General features: G+C 41.4%; 2 protein-coding genes across 4 annotated transcripts in view; both read left to right on the forward strand.

Annotated features, from left to right (window-relative positions):
• LOC109900790 (protein enabled homolog) overlaps positions 1–4,573 on the forward strand; it is a 141,074-nt gene extending 136,501 nt beyond the window's left edge. The window contains 3 exon segments of the mRNA XM_031837246.1: positions 783–861; positions 1,286–1,343; positions 1,572–4,573. Of these exon segments, the coding sequence (XP_031693106.1) occupies positions 783–861; positions 1,286–1,343; positions 1,572–1,609 (175 nt within the window). The 3' untranslated portion in view covers positions 1,610–4,573.
• A 757-nt stretch (positions 4,574–5,330) lies between these two features.
• On the forward strand, positions 5,331–18,145 carry lbr (lamin B receptor). Of its 3 annotated transcripts, none has more exons than XM_020496611.2 (14): positions 5,331–6,660; positions 9,073–9,247; positions 9,534–9,737; positions 10,051–10,128; positions 12,705–12,876; positions 13,262–13,455; positions 13,993–14,047; positions 14,273–14,467; positions 14,770–14,873; positions 15,312–15,437; positions 15,524–15,692; positions 15,823–15,903; positions 16,032–16,154; positions 16,337–18,136. In XM_020496611.2, exons 2-14 carry the CDS (start codon positions 9,083–9,085, stop codon positions 16,495–16,497), a joined length of 1,827 nt encoding a protein of 608 aa, XP_020352200.1. In that variant the 5' UTR covers positions 5,331–6,660; positions 9,073–9,082; the 3' UTR covers positions 16,498–18,136. The 3 variants fall into 3 exon arrangements, with proteins under 3 accessions (XP_020352200.1, XP_020352198.1, XP_020352201.1); XM_020496609.2 differs by lacking the exon at positions 5,331–6,660 and adding an exon at positions 6,765–6,933 and having other exon boundaries at positions 16,337–18,145; XM_020496612.2 differs by lacking the exon at positions 5,331–6,660 and adding an exon at positions 6,770–6,933 and having other exon boundaries at positions 9,534–9,719.
• The last annotated feature ends 1,440 nt before the right edge of the window (positions 18,146–19,585 follow it).

The raw sequence follows: 19,585 nt of genomic DNA on the forward strand, positions 1-19,585 counted from the left end.
CCCTTATGTCAGTCATTGATAGTCACTCAATTAGCCCATTTCAGCTAACATAATTATTTTACATTTAGTTACAGCCCCTCGTGATGAGTTCAGACTTTTTGTGGCCCCACCCCATCAAAGTTGCTCATCCCTGACCTAAGGCATGAAGCTATTCTATTTGTGATTCCAGTTATAGGACTCTACAGTTTCCAGTTAATTTACTGGTTTGCTTCGCCTAAATCTAGATTCAGTTTGCTCTGAGCATAATGATGCTTGAACTAACTAAGTTCATGAAGGAGCCTCGTACTGTATGTAGGCAGCCAAGTTGTTAGGTACCCTGTTAAATAGGCTGTTGTTTACCACTAGTGTCGTATCAATGCTGACAAATTTATATGAAATGGCCTGAAAATAATTGTGGTACTCTTATGCGCTACATTGCCATATTTGTTTCCAAATTCTGAATTTAAAACAGTAATGTTGGTATATGATGACAGTTTGTTTTGTTTGTTTAAGTCTGTAACTTCCTCGGTTTCCTGTTGTGTTTTGATATCAAACCGTCAATTTGAAATCTCAGATGTCCTCCTTTGGTGTTTCAATGCACTTTCTTTCAACTTGTTTATGTTATAGTTGCACATTTTTTAAGAGTGATTGAAGTGTCTGAGGACTGAATGCAGAGGAGAATGATCTAGCTACAGTCGGCACTTAGCTGTCTCGTTTTCCTCCAAGACGGACTTCTGAAGGCCCCCTTGACAATAGCCCCAGTTTAGGTATACTACTCTAACTTTTCTGTTTCTCGTCTACAGACCAAAATCCACACCGACTGGATCCCTAAGTGCCAACGGGGTGCCAACAGAAGGTCTCGACTATGACCGATTGAAACAGGTATTCAGAGGAGACAAGTAAAAAATGACCTGATTTGCTGTTTACTGGCAGTACACTGGAGCTGTAGTATTTTACACGGCATACTAAAGAGCCCTGAGAGGGTGTGCCCAATGACGGTGTCCTGTGCTGCGGCAATCCCTCCCTTCTCCCCTATGAAGGAGCCTGTTAGATAAGTGTAGATTTTTCATATACCCTCCCTATCTGTGCACACAGCAGCAGCCTCAGTCAGAGCAGTAAACAGAGGAGTGACACTATGGGCTTACTAAAACTCATTCAGCTCTCTGGGACAGTATCGCTCATTGATGCTATGCTCTCTGTTTTCCCCCATCTCACATGTCCAAAGAACCTGAAGGTTGATGCAAGTTATTTGTTTTTCCACTGTTTTTTGGTCTCTAATCTTCACCTTCCAACCTTGTATTTTCAGGACATTCTGGACGAGATGAGGAAGGAGTTATCAAAACTGAAAGAGGAACTCATTGATGGTAACTGATTGCTTGATTAACCTTATGCACATACTGCTCTGTAGTATGTGACAGGGTGTGAAACAAGTTCCTCAAAGCACAGGGAGGAAGTCCTTACGCTTACGAGGCCTGCTGTACCTTTGTCATCAGAGAATTAGCATCAAACCATTCAAGCCGCTGCTAAGATCATATCAAAGGAAAGACGGCACAAAACACAATATAACTGACATGTTGTTTGTCTGTCCACAGCCATCAGAGAGGAGCTGGGCAAGTCGAACACTGTGTAGAAGGATCTCACCTCCCTGTAAATTACACCTATTACCGGACAACTGAGACAGGTCAACTTCAGATAGGACAATATTATAAAGCAACAAACAAGGTAAAAAAAAGTTTTAAAAGGTGGCGATGATGATGACAATAACTGAATTAATACAGCAGACAGAGTTTGTGGGGCGGAGCAGCGTCAGGCACACAACTGGGGACGAGGGAGTGCGGGAGGCGTGTAGCATGGAAGCACTGCTGGCGCCCATCTTGTGAAGCCTGGCCGTTGCTGCCATTTTCCCGCAGCCTCACCTGGAGGACAGGACACAGTCATGAAGAGAATTGACTGTCATTATGCAAAGATTTCTCTCTTTGTCGATAACACAAGAAAACAAGGAAAATCAACAAAAAACTAACTATATTGAACTGTATACTGTATTAACCATTGAAGTGTGAGAAGTCAGACAGCGATCACACTAAGATTTGGAACGGTTGGTGCGCACTTGTGATTTCAAAGCAAAAAGGCACGTTTAGTGGGCGAGTGTTAAGTTTGGAGGCAGGAGGGGAGGGAAAGGGAAGTAGGACTCAGTTTCCCATAGGGCCATAGGAGGGAGCCTCTTGATGTGAATGAGGGACTGACTGGTGGACTTGGTATTGTCTACTGCTGCAGGACTCTGTAATGCTTGTCTTCCTCAAATACTATTTTAACCTGAATATGTACAAAAGAAGAAAAAATGATATCTACAAGTCTATCAATTGTCTGTTTTAATGTAAACCATGGCCATATCAAGTAGCTTAATCAAATATTTTCAAGATGGTCTTTTGGTCTGTTTGGCTTAATATCCGAATATCATGATCTAATTTTTTTTCTATCAAAATGATCGCTGTAACGAGCTACTGTACTGCATTTCTTCTCACTGTTTCGGTGTGTTGCAGGCTGATGAGACGGTCACAAAGGGTACATGCCTTTCTACAGTCAATCTGTGTAGCTCTTTACCAAACAACCTCTGTCAATTAGTGACGGTTAATACTGCTAAAATCACAATGACCAGATCTGGAGATGGCGCTATTTGAAATCTCTGTACTGTTATTATGAACTAAACCTTTTTTTCCTCCCTCTCATTTTCTGTCAATTGTTTGGTGCATGTGTACGGTGAGACTGCCAAGAAGTTGCGTTATTGTCTGTCAGTTTATAAGCAATAAGTGTAGCATCTGGGTTGAATTTCCCCCACATGTTTTCCTTGAAATGTTCCTGTTCTTTTAACTCCACTCCAGCGCCCTGTTGAGGATGTGATTCTGTACCTCCTTCTGTTCACGACTGGACATCCACCTAATAGATTCTAAACTGTTCTGAAACAAATGGGTAGAGAATAGATGAGATGGACAGACCCCCTCTGTTTATAGCCATAATGTACTTAATTTACTGAGGTACGCCATTCATTTTTCAATTCATGGTACTCATGGTATTTTGCAGGAAAAAAATACAAAGAATAGTCATGAAAAAGACATGAGGGACACCCCATAAATGAGTTTGTCGGCATGACATATCCGCATCCATGCTTGTGCCATTCAGTGTTTTACTTGTGCTTAATAATTATTTGTAGCATTTTTGTTTGCCTTTATTTCCTCTCCTTATAATATGAAGTTCTGATAATGGCATACTTCTTTCGCCCTTTGATTGACTTTGTTCATATGGGAATGGCTACTTTTAATTGAAAATGTTTCCTTTTCAAAACAAATTTTTGATTTCCTAAAAATCTCGATGTACAATCAACTGAGAGAAGGTCAAACTGAGGTCAACCTGAGACTCGTGTAAAACAGAGCTGTCTTCAATGTAAAACTCTAGCTTCTATTCTCTTGACTTGCTGGTAAGGGGATCACCTTTGATCAGGGTTCTGTCGTGGCAACAGCTGAGGGGGTCGTGGTGACTGAGCTATCTTCACAACACTCCCCTGGTGAGTGTTTTGCTCAAACACAGATGATTTCATTCTCATCTCTGAATCAAAGCATTGGAAGTTTGTACAGAAGAGTGTTTACAGCATCGATTGCACTTTATAAACCCATAGAAATTCATGATACTATGATGAACCTGCTTTACAAGATGCAGCCATCGCCAATAGTGTGGCTATCACACCAAAGGTTTCAGCTACAATCTCCTCCTACACACGTCACACTTTACTGAGTCGCCTTTTGTTTTATCATTGTTAAGAGAAAGGGAGATATCTATATATCGAGTCCTTAGGATTGGGGAGTGAAACATTCTAATTAAGGATCATTCATATCTACATGGATAATTCTGTTTGTGATCTTCATGGTTTGTGCCTTGTTCTGAATTTACATTTAATATGTCAAAGATTTAAAAAGACTAGTAATAATTCTAGGAACTGTCATAATCTCACACATGATCATTGTTTATTATTATTTTTTGCGTCCTGGTATAGTTATTTTAATGGGAGAATGAAGTTGTTACAAAGTACAATTGAACCCAAGAAGTGGCGTATTTTCCTCATGCCATTTGTATGTTACAGAGCAGTTTGTTACATGGTTTAGGTTCTTAGCGCTTGGGAAATCTGAAAAATGTATACATCCTCTACAGCAGTGGAGGCTGCTGAGGGGAGGACGGCTCATGTCTGAAACAGAGCGACTGGAATGGCATCAAACCATGCGTTTGGTGTAATTGATACCATTCCACCAATTCCGCTCCAGTTATTACCACAAGCCCATCCTCCCCAATTAAGGTGCCACCAACCTCCTGTGCTCTACAGTTACATTTTTGTCCCCAAAATCTGATTTTTCCATCTACTGAGGGAACCGAAGCTGGTGGACATATTGAGAAATTCAACTGAATGTCTCTGAAAGGAATTTATCAGTTTCCTTTATTCTTTTATCATTCACATTGTACCATACTGTTCTCATGTTAATTAGAATTTTCTTACATGCTAACATTGTTTGAGCAAATGAAATAGAAATAAATAAAAAAAATTGCAATACATGATTAAAAAGTAACTTTTTTGTGGTGTTCAATTGACATAGTTTCAGTAACTCGTTCTTAACTTTTTAATCTGGATATTTTTCTCCTGCTGTGGGACAAAATGTGATCCACAGGAGCTCTGAGCCTGTTCTGAAGAGTTACGAAGCCATACATGGACTTGTGCTGCATCAGCAGTTTCTCTCACAGAGCTCTTCTCAGCCTTGGAATATAACTTGTTTATCTGCAACAAAGCGAATGTGTGGGAGATCATACCCATTTTACATGCAGGGCATTCATCAAATATTCAAAATCTGGAAAACAATAATTCAGCAGAAACACTGAAATTGAGCTTAGGTGAAAATCTTGGACTTGTCTTGTCTCAGGGTGATTATAAGCCTTGTGTTTTACTCCATCTGTGTTGAATACTTTACAGATGTTTGGTATAAAGAGGTCATTACTGAATATGACAAATTCCTAAGACTGAACTTGCTTTAGAACTGTCCCCTCACGAGTCAGTCACTGCCTCAGCCACTTGTTCCTTAAGTAGGTCCAGGGAATTCCCAGCAGGCCTATTCTTAGTAGCAGACCAATCACATTGTGTTACATTACCCCCTATTTCACACCCCATTAGCAGTGAATGGATCGCCTCGGGTTTCATGCTCTTCTACAGACACAGGTTAGCTAAGGCGAACAGGAAGAGGCAGGACTAACTGAAAATGAAGCAGAGAAATCTCTCAAGACTGTTGCCCAAGCTATTTTTAACCCCCCCACACACACACACAGTTGCTGTCTGAACCCAAGCCTATGTCCATTGCAAAATGAGGCCAATCATCTGCTTCTGGTCTTGTAGCTTCTTTTTACAGGGGTGACAAGATCTCACAGTGGGAGTCAACTACTGTGTGCAGTTGTTTGCAACATAATGAACAGTAGGAAGACGTTTCCTGGAGGAGGGTCTGAGAAGAATGCCAGTCCATTTGCAGTTCATCTGTACCGGAGTAGAGAGAAGGCTCTGCAGGGGCGGAAACTGCTGTAAGACAGGAAGATCGACTAAGCGGCTGTTTGGCTTCATGACCTCAGAGAGCGGGCGGAGAAAACGCTGTAATTGGACTGTAGAGTTGGTTTGAATTTTCAAAATATTTTTTGGTTTCCTTCCGTAGTCATGAAATGACTGTATGAACTTTGAATTGTGACATCTGTTTTGACTTTGCATTCACAGTTATAACTGACTGCTGAGAGAAGATATGTTTCATGATCATCATCTTTCATAATCCTATGTTTTGATTATTTCTTTGCAATATCTCAGACTCCTTGAATGTAGTTTTGTATATATCTCTAAGCATATAAAGCAACATCCTACATTGTGCAATTGAATGTGAGGTCAGTTAGCCCAACATGTTGATGATAATTCAGAGCTTCATAGAGGGGATGGCATAGCACCATGTTACAGCTGGTTTGTAATGTTGAAAGCAACTCCTGCAACAAGATGTTGTGAACATCTAATATATACCTGACATTTGGTAGATAGTGTCACTGGTTCTGCACTGTTTTCAGCTTCAGTCAGATTAATTCACAATTAGATTCAATATCTAATGACGTCTAGAATGCATGAGCACTTGAGAAAGTGGAAAAATGTGTTGAACTGTGCTGTCTAACCGTTTTTTCCATTAGTGTAATTAACGGGCAGTAATAAGTTAATACATGATGCGCATTTATTTACAGATTTCTGGATTTCAATTGTTGATATTTTCGTTAAGTTTAATACAATTTTAAATAACCTTTTATGACCAACTTTAATCAGTTTACTTTGTTTATTAACAAATTGTTGTAAATGCTCTACAATTTACTACATAATCAAATCAAGAAAGGGTTTGTATATTAGCATTTTCCATGCATCAATAATGCTGATGTAATTAATAATCTGTTTAAACATTAACTTCCATTTTTACTAAAACAAAGATTATCTTCCATACAATTACAAAAAAATATTTCCTCCATTTTGTCTGACGCTTGTAGAAATCTTATGGCACATGACACCAAGTACACCGAGTTGGAATCACTGAAGTAACTGGCAAGGCTAGAAATCTGACACCGTCAACAAAGAAAGTGGTAAGGACAAACCGGCTACAACCAATCCGCACTCTGTTAAAATCCTCTATCGACCAATCAGAACATTTTATCATTTTAAAAGAAAAGCATTGTAGCCAATCAGCGAGCTTCGCGCCATCATAGACGGGTGGGCATCGCGGATAGAGGGAGGGAGAACGCGCTCTACATTCAGCTACGGATTTTTACAAATATAGCTAGCTATATTTTTGTTCCACGTTTTTATCAGGATACATATCTTATTTTCCTGATTGGATTCGTACGTGTTATTTAAAGGTAAAAGCGTTGATGCATATTTACCATTTATTGTGCATAAATGTGGTAACGTTTTAAATGTCTTTGTTGAGAACTTGGCCGCTAGCTAACGGGTTTTCTAGAGTGTGTTTTGGGGTTGCGTGGGGTCAGCTAGCTAAAGTTAGCTACAGCAACCACTACAGCTGAGTATATTGAGTTATCTAGCTAACAACTTATTTTTTTATTAGTGGCTAACTATTAGTTTTGCCTCTACTCATTCAACTATTTTACACTTATTTATGCGTCGGTGCAGTGTTTACAGTGGCAAAAACGTAAACATGCCCTGGAACATAGGTATCTATGTTAGTTGACCTATTCCAATGACCGACCGTTGACGACATCAGTGATGTACTTGGTCGCCGAGCTTAGTTCGCCTGTCACTAGCTAGCTAGTTAGGTCAACAATTGCTAACAAAAGTTTGAATTAATGACGTTTTCCCTCCATCCCGCTGTCACTTGTAGATATGGTCATTAAAGGAGCAGATACATTCGAACAATCTTTTCCACGAATCTAAGGTTACCTTTTGCACATTGAATCATATTTTGGGTTGCCCATTTTGATACTTGACGTTGGCTAACCGCCAAAGTTGGCTTCACTACACCGTTCTGATTGCTCTTCCAATTCAATCTAATGTGACTAGCTAAGGTGGCTAGCTAGCCTACACTTTTTTGTAGATAACGTTAGTTTTTTGTTGCTCACTTTGTTTTTCTGACCAACTATATTTCCGACCAAACATCCACAGATGTCTACATTTTTTCCAGATATTAATATATATATATTTATTTCTAAAGTAACTTTAAACGTCTAATTCTATGGGAATGTGTTCAACACCGCCGCTAGCTGGCGGCTGAACTTCTCTAAGGTTAATGAACTAGCGGGGGCTGGGTGAATTTACTTTCTATAAAACCAATTACAAACTATCATTTTGATCTATTCATTGAAACTATTTTACTTTTGGGTGTTTTATTTAAAAGGCTGTGTGCCCGAGGTATGACACACAAGGTATGGGCTAACTTTCAAAGCTCCACCCACATCATACCGCGCATACTTTCATCATTCCTGGAGTAGGGAACACAGTCCGCATCGTTTAGCTATACCTTTAACCGTATGGAATTCACCAGGGACGCAAGGACACCATCACAGAGCCTTTTGGTGTGTCAGTGTTGGTATTCGTTCATGGAGATGTTATGGAATGTGCTTTACTACATTAGTGGGCTGGCTCACTGCTTCTATTTATAATATGTGTGGGCCATTTATTTATAATTTTTCTAAACATTTCAGCAATTGTGGTGTCCCGTTTTGACTTATACTAGATGACAAATATGACCCAGGCCAGTGCTGAGTGGTTGATTGTGGTCATTACAAGGACAAGAGCTGTGGAATTCCAGTGAGCTTGGGCAGTAGTTGGGGAATATATGTCAGGCATTTCACCTCTGTTTCCCTCTATTTAAATAATATCTGCTTTGATGAGGATCTAGGTTTTCAAAGTGTGTGTGTATTGACAGTTTGATAGAAGCACAACTTCCAATGTCTGTCAAACTTCTAAAATGCATTTTTTGATGTTACCTGACCGTTACTCAAATCCAGTGTACAAAGGCTATTGAAAGAGTGACAAAGGGGGCTGGAGTGGCAATGTTGAGTTTAAAACTACAGAGTTAAACCTAGTTGGGATGTGCATGTCAGCACTTCTCTGAGCTCCGCAGCCCCTTTCATACCGCTGACCTCACTGCTCCATTGTGTCAAGCGTTACACGTGTCTGTCCCCCTTTACATTTTCTTAATGCGCACTGTAAATGTCTCATCTAGCCTAATCCGCTCACGCCAAAGTCAAGTAGAGGCACTGGAGCGCGTGATTGGGGAAAGAGCGTTTCTCCCCCATCGTAGATGGTTTTGGTATGCACACCTGATTCATTTGAAAAAGTTTATCTAGCGTGATAGGCCTACTTATAATTTGCCGCCTTTGTTGAATTTGTCGGGCTAAAGTGAAAGAGAAAACAGAAGCAGCATGTCTTAACACTGAAATAATATTTTCGGCCTTAGTTCAAAGGTTCAAAATCCTCTTGTATTTCCCCAGATTTTTTATATATGTTTTTTTAACTTGTTCTCTCTCGCTTTCTGTCAGGTAAACGAGGATGCCGAGTATCAAGTTTCAGAGTGGGGACACAGTAATGGGCCGCTGGCCCGGCAGCAGCCTGTTCTACGAGGTCAAGGTACTGAGCTACGATGCCAAGAATCAGCTCTACACTGTTATCTACAAGGATGGCACCGAACTGGAGCTCAGAGAGGCTGACATGAAGGTAGTAGCACAATCTATCTCCATGGCAACCATGTCACTGAAGACGTGACCCAGATGAATATAAATGTCACATAATGTGACTTCTCTTTGGATGGTGATTTTATACCATGAGAATGTTAAGATATTTTGAGCTTATATTATTATTATATAGTACATAATCAAATGTTATGAGCCTTTTATGATAAGTTGATTGCTCCATTGGCACGGCCTTTTACAATTCACTTATGTAATAGCTATGTAATAACAAGTTGTAGCCTTGCTAAATGCTGTAACTTATGTTATTCCAGAATCCCACTGGGTTCAAACCAAGCCGTCGCTCTCGTTCTCGTTCACGCTCCCCGTCGCGGCGGCGCAGCCGCTCCCGTAGCCCAGCCAGGACCACCAGGCGCTCCTCGTCACGCACTGTCAGCGGCACCTCCATCGCGGAGACCCACAACGCACGCAAGGAGCCCAAACTGAAAGAAGTGCTGGAGGTCAGACTCGTTCCTGTGGTGAGGAGCATGTGATGTCACACTCACTGCTGGGATTTAGAATGGCTTTTTGTTTTGAAATATTGCTCTACTGGTGTTTGTTTGCTGCCTGAGTTTGTATTCAGGATGTACTGTAAAATGTATGGCCTCAGAGATGGCAATATTTAATAGATCAAGCATTAGCAAACAATGGTGTAATTAACCCTATTTTTTTGTGTAGTGTGAATTAACCACTTAGTGTTAATTCAGTGGGTCCATATTTTGTTGGTCATAACATTCCCTTTTCTGCATGTTGATGTTTTTGCTTCCTTCACTCCATTTTAATTTACCACAGGCAAAGCCAATTGAGAACAATATCAACAATACTCATGAAATGACAGAGGAGAATGATACTGCTAACAAAGTCAACGAGGTGAGACTTCTAGATATATACTTCAGGAATATTTTTTTTTTCTCTCCATCCATAATTATCATAATCACAAATGTTAACGTTTGTGTTGGGCTGTAAGCAAGAGGAACCAAAGTCACGGCATTAGGCAATGAAACTCTCCCTAGCTGTACTGCTTGTAGGAATGTTATGATGCGTGCATGTTGTACCTCCTGTGTGTTGGGAGGACTGTATGGGGGAGTCAGCCTGACTGAGCTACACACGCACACCACTTAGCGTCTTGCTAATGTTCCGTCAGTCACATTAACCTTTATTTAACTAGGCAAGTCAGTTAAGAACAAATTCTTATTTTCAATGACGGCCTAGGAACAGTGGGTTAACTGCCTGAACATGTGCTGCCTGTTTTCTCTGCTCTTCTCAGAGGCTCTCATTGCACGTTAGGAGGACTAGTTTACGTTAAACAAATACCAAGACTTTGGCTATCAGTATGCCCGTGGCCATGTAACACTGCCAACTTAGTAGTAAAACCAAACAATGGTTTATGGTATTTCCTGCTATAACAAGATAAGTGTTCACTTTTCCCTTTAATAGCAGATGCACATCTAAAGCTAATTTGTTTGGCAAATAGAATGGATGGGCATGACTGGAACGCTCATAGTGTCTGCCTGTCACTGAATTCACTGGCTTTGCATCATAGATTTGGGCCTGTATAGTGAGACATTGAACCTTTTATTAAAGTCTTACTGTTTATTTTGCTGTCGTATTTTCCCCATGTTTGTCTGACCTGTGTAACTGCAAGGCCTGTAGGCTACATCAAATTCACGAGCTCCATTGCCCCTTACTTTAGACTCATGCATTCATGCTGTGCCTGCCCTCTTAAGCGGCTATCAACCAAAACATGGACGTGTACACGCAGCAGTGTTGTAGAATATTTCACAGCTGGCTTTCGTACTTTCTCAATTCTGAGCACGGCTCAAGAAATTTCTCCAACCGTCAACACATTCAAATGAATAAAGGACGCGTAGGCTATGTTGGTTGTTTAATATTGGGGAGGTTCGGGCTATGTGTCACAACGAGACGCCAGTCTATAGTGTCTGTAGACTCTGAATTACACTTTACCCCCCCCCCATCTCACCAGCTGTGTGAGACCAAACTAGAGGTCGACCAAATATGATTTTTCAATACCGATTATTGGAGGACCAAGAAAGCCGATACCGATTTATCGGCCGTTTTATTATTAATGTTTTTTTATTATTGATTTATTTGTAATAATGACAATTACAACAATACTGAATGAACACTTATTTTAACTTAATATAATATACCAATAAAATCAATTTAGCCTCAAATAAATAATGAAACATGTTCAACTTTGTTTTTTGCATTGCATTATTTAAACCAAGTGTTGGAGAAGAAGTGCAATATGTGCCATGTAAGAAAGCTAACGTGTTTAAGTTCCTTGCTCAGAACATGAGAACATATGAAAGCTGGTGGTTACTTTTAACATGAGTCTTCAATATTCCCAGGTAAGAAGTTTTAGGTTGTAGTTATTGTAGGACTATTTCCCTCTATACCATTTGTATTTCATTAACCTTTGACTATTGGATGTTCTTATAGGCACTTTAGTATTGCCAGTGTAACAGTATAGCTTCCGTCCCTCTCCTCCCTGGGCTCGAACCAGGAACACAATGAAAACAGCCACCCTCGAAGCAGTGTTACCCGTGCAGAGCAAGTGGTGTTTGAAACGCTATTTGCGCGCGCTAACTAGTTAGCCTTTTCACTTCGCTTACACCGGCCTCATCTCGGGAGTTGATAGGCTTGAAGTCATAAACAGCGCAAGGCTTGACGCACCACGAAGAGCTGCTGGCAAAACGCACGAAAGTGCTGTTTGAATGAATGTTTACGCGCCTTGTATGTTCATTCAGATTATATGCAACGCAGGACATGCTAGATAATATCTAGTAGTAACTACACATGGTGGTTGATGATTAGTGATTATGATTGTTTTTAATAAGATAAGTTTAATCCTAGCTAGCAACTTACCCTGGCTTACTGTATTCACGTAACAGGCAATCTTCTTGTGGAGTGCACAAGGACTAGTTAACTGTAAGGTTGCAAGATTGGCTCCCCCGAGCTGACAAGGTGAAAATCTGTCATTAACAAAAAGGGACATTGGGTTAACTGCCTGTTCAGGGGCAGAACGACAGGTTTGTACCTTGTCAGCTCGGGCGGTTACTAGTCCAACGCTCTAACCACTAGGCTACCCTGCTGCCCCTGAACGAGGCAGTTAACCCACCGTTCCTAGGCCATCATTGAAAATAAGAACGTGTTCTTAACTGACTTGCCAAGTTAAATAAAGATTAAATAAATGTGTATTTAAAAAAGAGAATAAAATCGGTGTCCAAAAATTCCGGTTTGTTATGAAAACTTGAAGTCGGCCCTAATTAATCGGCCATTCCGATTAATCGGTCGACCTCTAGACCAAACGTTGTCTATTCTACGATAACCTGCCCCATAAGCGCAAGTCACAGTTGGTTAGACATGTTCATGTCTGTGTAAATAAATACCGGTCGGCCTGTCCCTTGTGTGTCAAATTCCAGAAGCCTGCCGAGGTGGAGCCAGAGAAGAAAGTAGTAGAAAGCCGCTACAACTTGAGACGCAGGAAGGATGACGGTGATGCCAAGCCAGCCGAGCATACGGAGGAGGTTGAGCAGAAGCCTGCAGTAGCCACAGCCCCCATCACCACTGTGCTGGAGTTTGGGGGGAGGCTAGGTGAGAAACAGAAATGTGGTTGCTGTGCCTATCCCATCTTGTCATGTTCTGGATAAAGTGAGGGGGAAAAAACAATGGTGCTAGTCTACACAATGTTTTGCCAATCAAATTGCACTAGGGTGGTTGTCTGCACTAGACTGGGTACCTTCTGTTTAGATAACATTCCACTCCTTGCGCTCCGTGTCGTATGTCAAATATGTTTACCGTAGCAAGGAGTGGAATGATATCTAAACAATCTCTTACCCAGACCAAGTCTGTAAATCCTTTGACAATGTATTTCTTGAGGGGCCGGTAACAGGGTAAACCTAAGTCAGACAGTTGGAGAAGGACCCGGCTGACTTCCCTTGGCTCCAGTCACTCAGTGTCTTTCCCACTGTATTTGTAGGAGTGTTCTGCATGACTTTGCTCCTGCCTGCGACTGTGTTGGGCCTGATGGTGGTTTGCAGTCAGGAGGATGCTAGCCTGATGAGCTCCCCCCCTCTGCCTGCCCTTGACTCCCTGTGGGACCTACGGGTGTTTGGCATGGTGGTCCTCTGGTTGCTCTTCCAGGCCCTGCTCTACGTGCTGCCTGTTGGAAAGGTACCATGATCGCCCACCTCACTGCTTTGTTGGCACACATGTAGAATCAGAATCACCTAATTCTGTTCTAGTCATTGTGGAGAGAAAAAAAGAACTGAACCGTAGATGACTGCATTCTTAGATTTTCTACTCCCACCCCTCTGAAGACTGTACACACACTGGCAAATACACACACCAACCACCCCTGAGAGTACAGGCAGTACACATGACTCCCATCTGTAACCTGAACAGAGCACATGACCGGCGCTCACTTCTGCTCATTAGCCGGAGCAGAGGAGAGAAATTAGATTAGTCAGCGGGAGTAGGCTACGATCCACACTGGAACTCTACAGGAGAGAATGGGACATTTTGTTCTTATTTTCATAATCTCCTGATCTTCCATCTGAAAACTGTTGAAGCACACGTGTCTTTTTCAGAATGTATTAAAAGGGATGTTGTACTAAAAGTCACCTGTCCTATCTACATTTACCCTCTCAGATGCTGTATTTCCTGTAAGGTTGAATGAATGTCCAACCTGTGTTCTTTTGTCATCCCCAGGTTGTGGAAGGAATGCCCCTGAAGAATGGAGAGAGGCTGAAATACAGAATGAACAGTGAGGCATTCTCCTGTGTTTTGTCTTTTTTTGTCTTTTTTTTTTCTAAGGAATGAAATGAGATGAACTAGTCTGTTACCCCCAGCACTTTTGATAGCTGTAGTAAAGCACTATGCCAATGTATTTCATTAACATGTAAGTCTTAAAAGGAAACTAGGAAATACCTTTTGGTTGAGGTACTTCCTGTGTATTAACCCTGTATGTCTCCCTCTCATCCACCACCAGCCCTCTATGCCTTTGTGCTGACGGTGGCTGCCCTGGGGGCTGCAGTGCACCACAAGATAGACCTCAGCTACATCCACAGCCACTTCCTCCAGCTGGCTGTGTCTTCCCTGCTCTGCTCTGTCCTACTTAGTGTCTACCTGTATGTCCGCTCTCGCTGGGCAACCCAGGACCTGCTGGCCCCTGGAGGAAACTCTGGTGAGTGAGTGGGTGGGTGGTTGTGTGTAGTTGTCACTGGTAAACATACTTCTACAATCTGGGTGTGATATGATTCCATGAAATGGCTCTATTATGACATGGGCCAGCATAAGGTTAAGAGCAATAGAATAGAATTAGGTAAAGTATCCACCATCTTGGCATCAAATGTTCAATTGATTCTGACTTGAGAGTACATTCCAATCCTTGAGGTGAACGCTGTATTTCTGTACTACCCATTTGAATGATGATGCCTCACAAATGGTCAACATAATATGATTAATTTGTTCTTCTCACCTCCCTAGGGAGTGTTATTTATGACTTTTTCATGGGAAGTGAACTTAACCCCCGGATCAAAGGCTTTGATCTCAAATACTTCTGTGAACTGCGCCCAGGATTGATTGGTTGGGTAAGTTTCACTGTAGTGTACTGAATATTTCCATTAAAGTGCTTTTCAGCTGTATGCTAGAGACATTTAATGTAGCTTAAGCTTTTTATTTATAAAAAATAAAATAAAAACGGCAAAAACAAAATAAACTCTGTTCAGTTTCCCATCGTGTTCATTACTCCCTCTAGTGGGAAAATGTAAACTGCTTTGAGTAAATCCTAAAATGATACTACTGTACATTTGAGCCAGTTTGTTTAGCTGTCTGTTCAAGGAGAGTGTTTATTCAGAGCTGTGATCTTAATTCCATTACTTTACTTTTAGATTTGTGAATTGTTAGATACTACTGCACTGTTGGAGCTCGGAACACAAGCATTTCTTTACGCCTGCAGTACCATCTGCTAAATATGTGTATGTGACCAATACAATTTGATTAGATTTTGACATCTCTGTTCTGTCCAGCTGGTGATCAACGCTGCCATGGCTCTGGCTGAGATGCAACTACACCACCTGGACTACCCTTCACCAGCCATGATCCTGGTCAACTGCTTCCACCTGCTCTATGTGCTTGATGCCTTTTGGCATGAGGTACAAAACCTGATTTTTCTTTCTGCCGATTTGGTATTTAGTCCATCTATTTGGTTGTAATCTAATGGTGGATTGTTGCTCCCCAGGAGGGCGTCCTGAGCTATATGGATATTACCCATGATGGGTTTGGCTTCATGCTGGCATTTGGAGACTTAATGTGGGTCCCCTTCACCTTCAGCCTCCAGGCCTACTACCTGGTTCACCACCCCAATCACCTCTCTCTGCCCTGGATCGTAGGCATCGTCACTCTCAATGGTTAGTCGGTAGTACTGACTCAGTACTCAGATCTTTAGTATTGGCTTATGTTCATATTAGTCCTACATGTAATCTGTGATATTATTTTTGTTGTATGACCAAAAGTGACATTTTCTTTGTCATTTGTTAGTCATTGGATTTAGCATCTTCCGTAAAGCAAACTCACAGAAAAACTCCTTCAGAAGAAATCCATCAGACCCCACATTATCCCGTAAGTCCTCAGTCCCAGTGCATCTTATTCATGTATAAACATTATCCATTTGCAGGCTCTCTGCCTTGATAAAGGGATGGAGTTAGTCCCCATCATGTTGTTGGACTCACTATCTCTCTGTTTTCCAGATCTGAAGACTATCCCTACTGCCACTGGGAAGAGTCTCCTGGTATCTGGTCTGTGGGGGCTAGTCCGTCACCCCAACTACCTGGGTGACCTTATCATGGCTCTGGCATGGTCCCTACCCTGTGGTGAGTGATGGCTAATCAGCTAGTTAGTTACCAGGTATTTGTTTTTTGTATGTATCTTTTTCTGAGTTGTACTGACGAGGCATCAGAAACAGCCCAGTAAAGCTAGACGTGTTTTGATGGGTGTGAAGATGAGACGCTGTAGTGTATGTTGACCTTTTGTGTTGTCTGTGGTCGTCCTGTAGGTTTCACCCACATCCTGCCATACTTCTATGTGATCTACCTATCTATCCTACTGGTTCACCGGGAGGCCCGAGATGAGGCCCAGTGCAGGAGGAAGTACGGCTCGGCGTGGGATGACTACTGCAGAGAAGTCCGCTACCGCATCATCCCCAGAGTCTACTGAGGCCTATGCCACCCCTGCCCCCATGCCACGCCCTTCAATTCTGCAAGCTTACGACTCATCACACGGCTGCATGAGTTCACTGAGAAAAAACAAGTTGTTTGGAAATTAGTTTGAGGACATTTGAATTTTGGAAAGGAGGACACTTGATTCTTGGAAGTACCACAAGAGCAGCTTTCTTTTGAAGTTACATGGTTTTAGGAAGGTAAACACTCACTGACTGACTGAATTTGGTTTATGCCTTTGTTTAGCGAGAAACATTTGAAAAAATAAGCCTCATAATCTAGTGAAGTGATGTGTATATATATATTTTTGTACATATACATTTTTTTAACTGAAAGATACCTAACAACATTGCATATTTGGTCTGTGTTAGTGTTCTTTGCTCCCATATTCGACGTATACAATATTTTCTTGGCTTTTATTTTGAGGTATTTTGTAATGATATCTTTGGTATACATTACTTGTGTATATTGTGAATGATGGGATTTAAATGCTCTTTTTTTCCACTGTACAGTTAACATAGGACTATAACGTTCTCCCTCAGGATCACGACGTTGTCAAAAAATTGCATTTAGGTTTTAATTTATATATATTTTTATATAGAGATATGTAGCCTAGTGTTAACTGAGAGTGTAAAAAAAAAAAAATGGGCGGTTTTAAATGCATTATGCGAGATTGCGTTTTATAACCGAAGTCTATTATTTGTCTTTGCTACCTCAGGTTCTGTCAAATTCCTCCCCAGTCCTCTGGATGGTGGTGTTGCTTAGTGCTCCTGTGATAGTCACAGTCACTGTTTCAGAGGGAAGACAACCCATCTGTTATCAAATATACATACACATAATCTTATTTAAAACCATTAAAATTTGCAAGGGCGCTTACAGACAGTATCCATTCAAGCATCACAAACCTTAAGTTATTCAAGGTGTCAATAATGACATGATTTTTTAAAATGTTTATTATTTTTATTTTAGGATTTTAACCAAGTTTATACTGTGACATTCTGCACAATGCTGTGTAGTGTGGTGGCCTTCTGGCAACATTGGTGTTTTATCCTGTGCATTCTCAAACCCAAATAAGTATTTTTGGACCCAGCTGTAGATGAACAGCATCGCAGCAATATGTCAACTAGAATATGTGGCATTTTATGTGACTGAATGCATTGTACATATTCTAAATGTGTTTTTTTAAGTAAAAAAATATTAAAGTTAATGGTAGTAATCATAGATATTATGTTCCACAAGTAGATATTTAAAGTTACATTTGATTTTAACTTTTGTTTTTAAGTTAATTGCCTGAATTACCATTGTAGCCATTTTTGTTTACAGCTAGATCTGCCGTTATTACTGACTCAGCCATCTGAGAAGATTACTTGTGATTTGAGTCATTTATCATGAACTATTTCTCATTGAGCCACGTTCTGTACCCAACCCCTGTGTTTGTGGCGGATGGGACTGGTAATAATATCCTGTTTTGGTCAGCTGGTAGTTTGTCAAAGCTAAAAGTTGGAAGTAACTAAGAATTTGGAAGAAGACCCAAGGTTTTTGAATCATTAAATTCTGGTGGAGACAGATCAAACCTGTGACAGTGGCTGGAAAGCTTGCATTGTACAAACATTTTGGCAAAAAAATAAAGATGTCCACTTACATTACCCCATGTTATTCAGAGGTGTCAAACAATTCAACAGATAATGCACTGTGTGAATAGTCAAAGTGAAACCGAACAATTGGAGGTAACTGGGAAAGTAAGCAGGTCAACACAACTTAGATACAGAGGTGATGGGCTGTCCTCTAAGTCTGGAATGGGGCTAACTGCCTGCTGAGGTGTAGATCTGGACAGGACCAGAGACTATCCCCCTGGCCCCTGCTGCAGCCCCTCTGGGAATCCATTAGAGATGTCTGGTGTGAAGAGCAGTAAATCCCCAAAATGATCTAGAGGGACAGTTTAGTGTTTGTTTTTCTCTCGGCACGACACCACAGTGATGTAAGTCATCTCTGCAGGTGTTTGGTAGCCTGGTCCAAGGTCTGATTGTGCTCTTGCCAGCTCCATTCTTCATTGTTAAACCAAACATTGTTTGGCATGACCATGAGTGACGAGTTTCAACCTAGTCTCTGAGCATTTGGTATTATTCTGTATTCAAATCTGAGACACTCCATTTAGAATGATATGGTATGTTGGGTATGGTTACATAAGGCAAAAATGAAAGGTTGGTCGGGCGTGTAACACGAACGTCTAGCAACCCAAAGGTTGCAAGTTCTAATCTTATCACGGACAGCTTTAGCTAATCAGCAACTTTTCAACTACTAACTACTTTGCAACTACACTATAAATACACTGCTCAAAAAAATAAAGGGAACACTAAAATAACACATCCTAGATCTGAATGAATGAAATATTCTTATTAAATACTTTTTTCTTTACATAGTTGAATGTGCTGACAACAAAATCACACAAATTATCAATGGAAATCAAATTTAGCAACCCATGGAGGTCTGGATTTGGAGTCACATTCAAAATGAGGCTCAGTAGTGTGTGGCCTCCACGTGCCTGTATGACCTCCCTACAACGCCTGAGCATGCTCCCGATGAGGTGGCGGATGGTCTCCTGAGGGATCTCCCAGACCTGGACTAAAGCATCCTCCAACTCCTGGACAGTCTGTTGTGCAACGTGGCGTTGGTGGATGGAGCGAGACATGATGTCCCAGATGTGCTCAATTGGATTCAGGTCTGGGGAACGGGCGGGCCAGTCCATAGCATCAATGCCTTCCTCTTGCAGGAACTGCTGACACACTCCAGCCACATGAGGTCTAGCATTGTCTTGCATTAGGAGGAACCCAGGGCCAACCGCACCAGCATATGGTCTCACAAGGGGTCTGAGGATCTCATCTCGGTACGTAATGGCAGTCAGGCTACCTCTGGCGAGCACATGGAAGGCTGTGCGGCCCCCCAAAGAAATGCCACCCCACACCATGACTGACCCACCCCCAAACTGAACATGCTGGAGGATGTTGCAGGCAGCAGAACATTCTCCACGGCGTCTCCAGACTGTCACGTCTGTCACGTGCTCAGTGTGAACCTGCTTTCATCTGTGA

Source organism: Oncorhynchus kisutch, linkage group LG12 (assembly GCF_002021735.2).
Source record: "Oncorhynchus kisutch isolate 150728-3 linkage group LG12, Okis_V2, whole genome shotgun sequence".
Taxonomy (NCBI): Eukaryota; Metazoa; Chordata; class Actinopteri; order Salmoniformes; family Salmonidae; genus Oncorhynchus; species Oncorhynchus kisutch.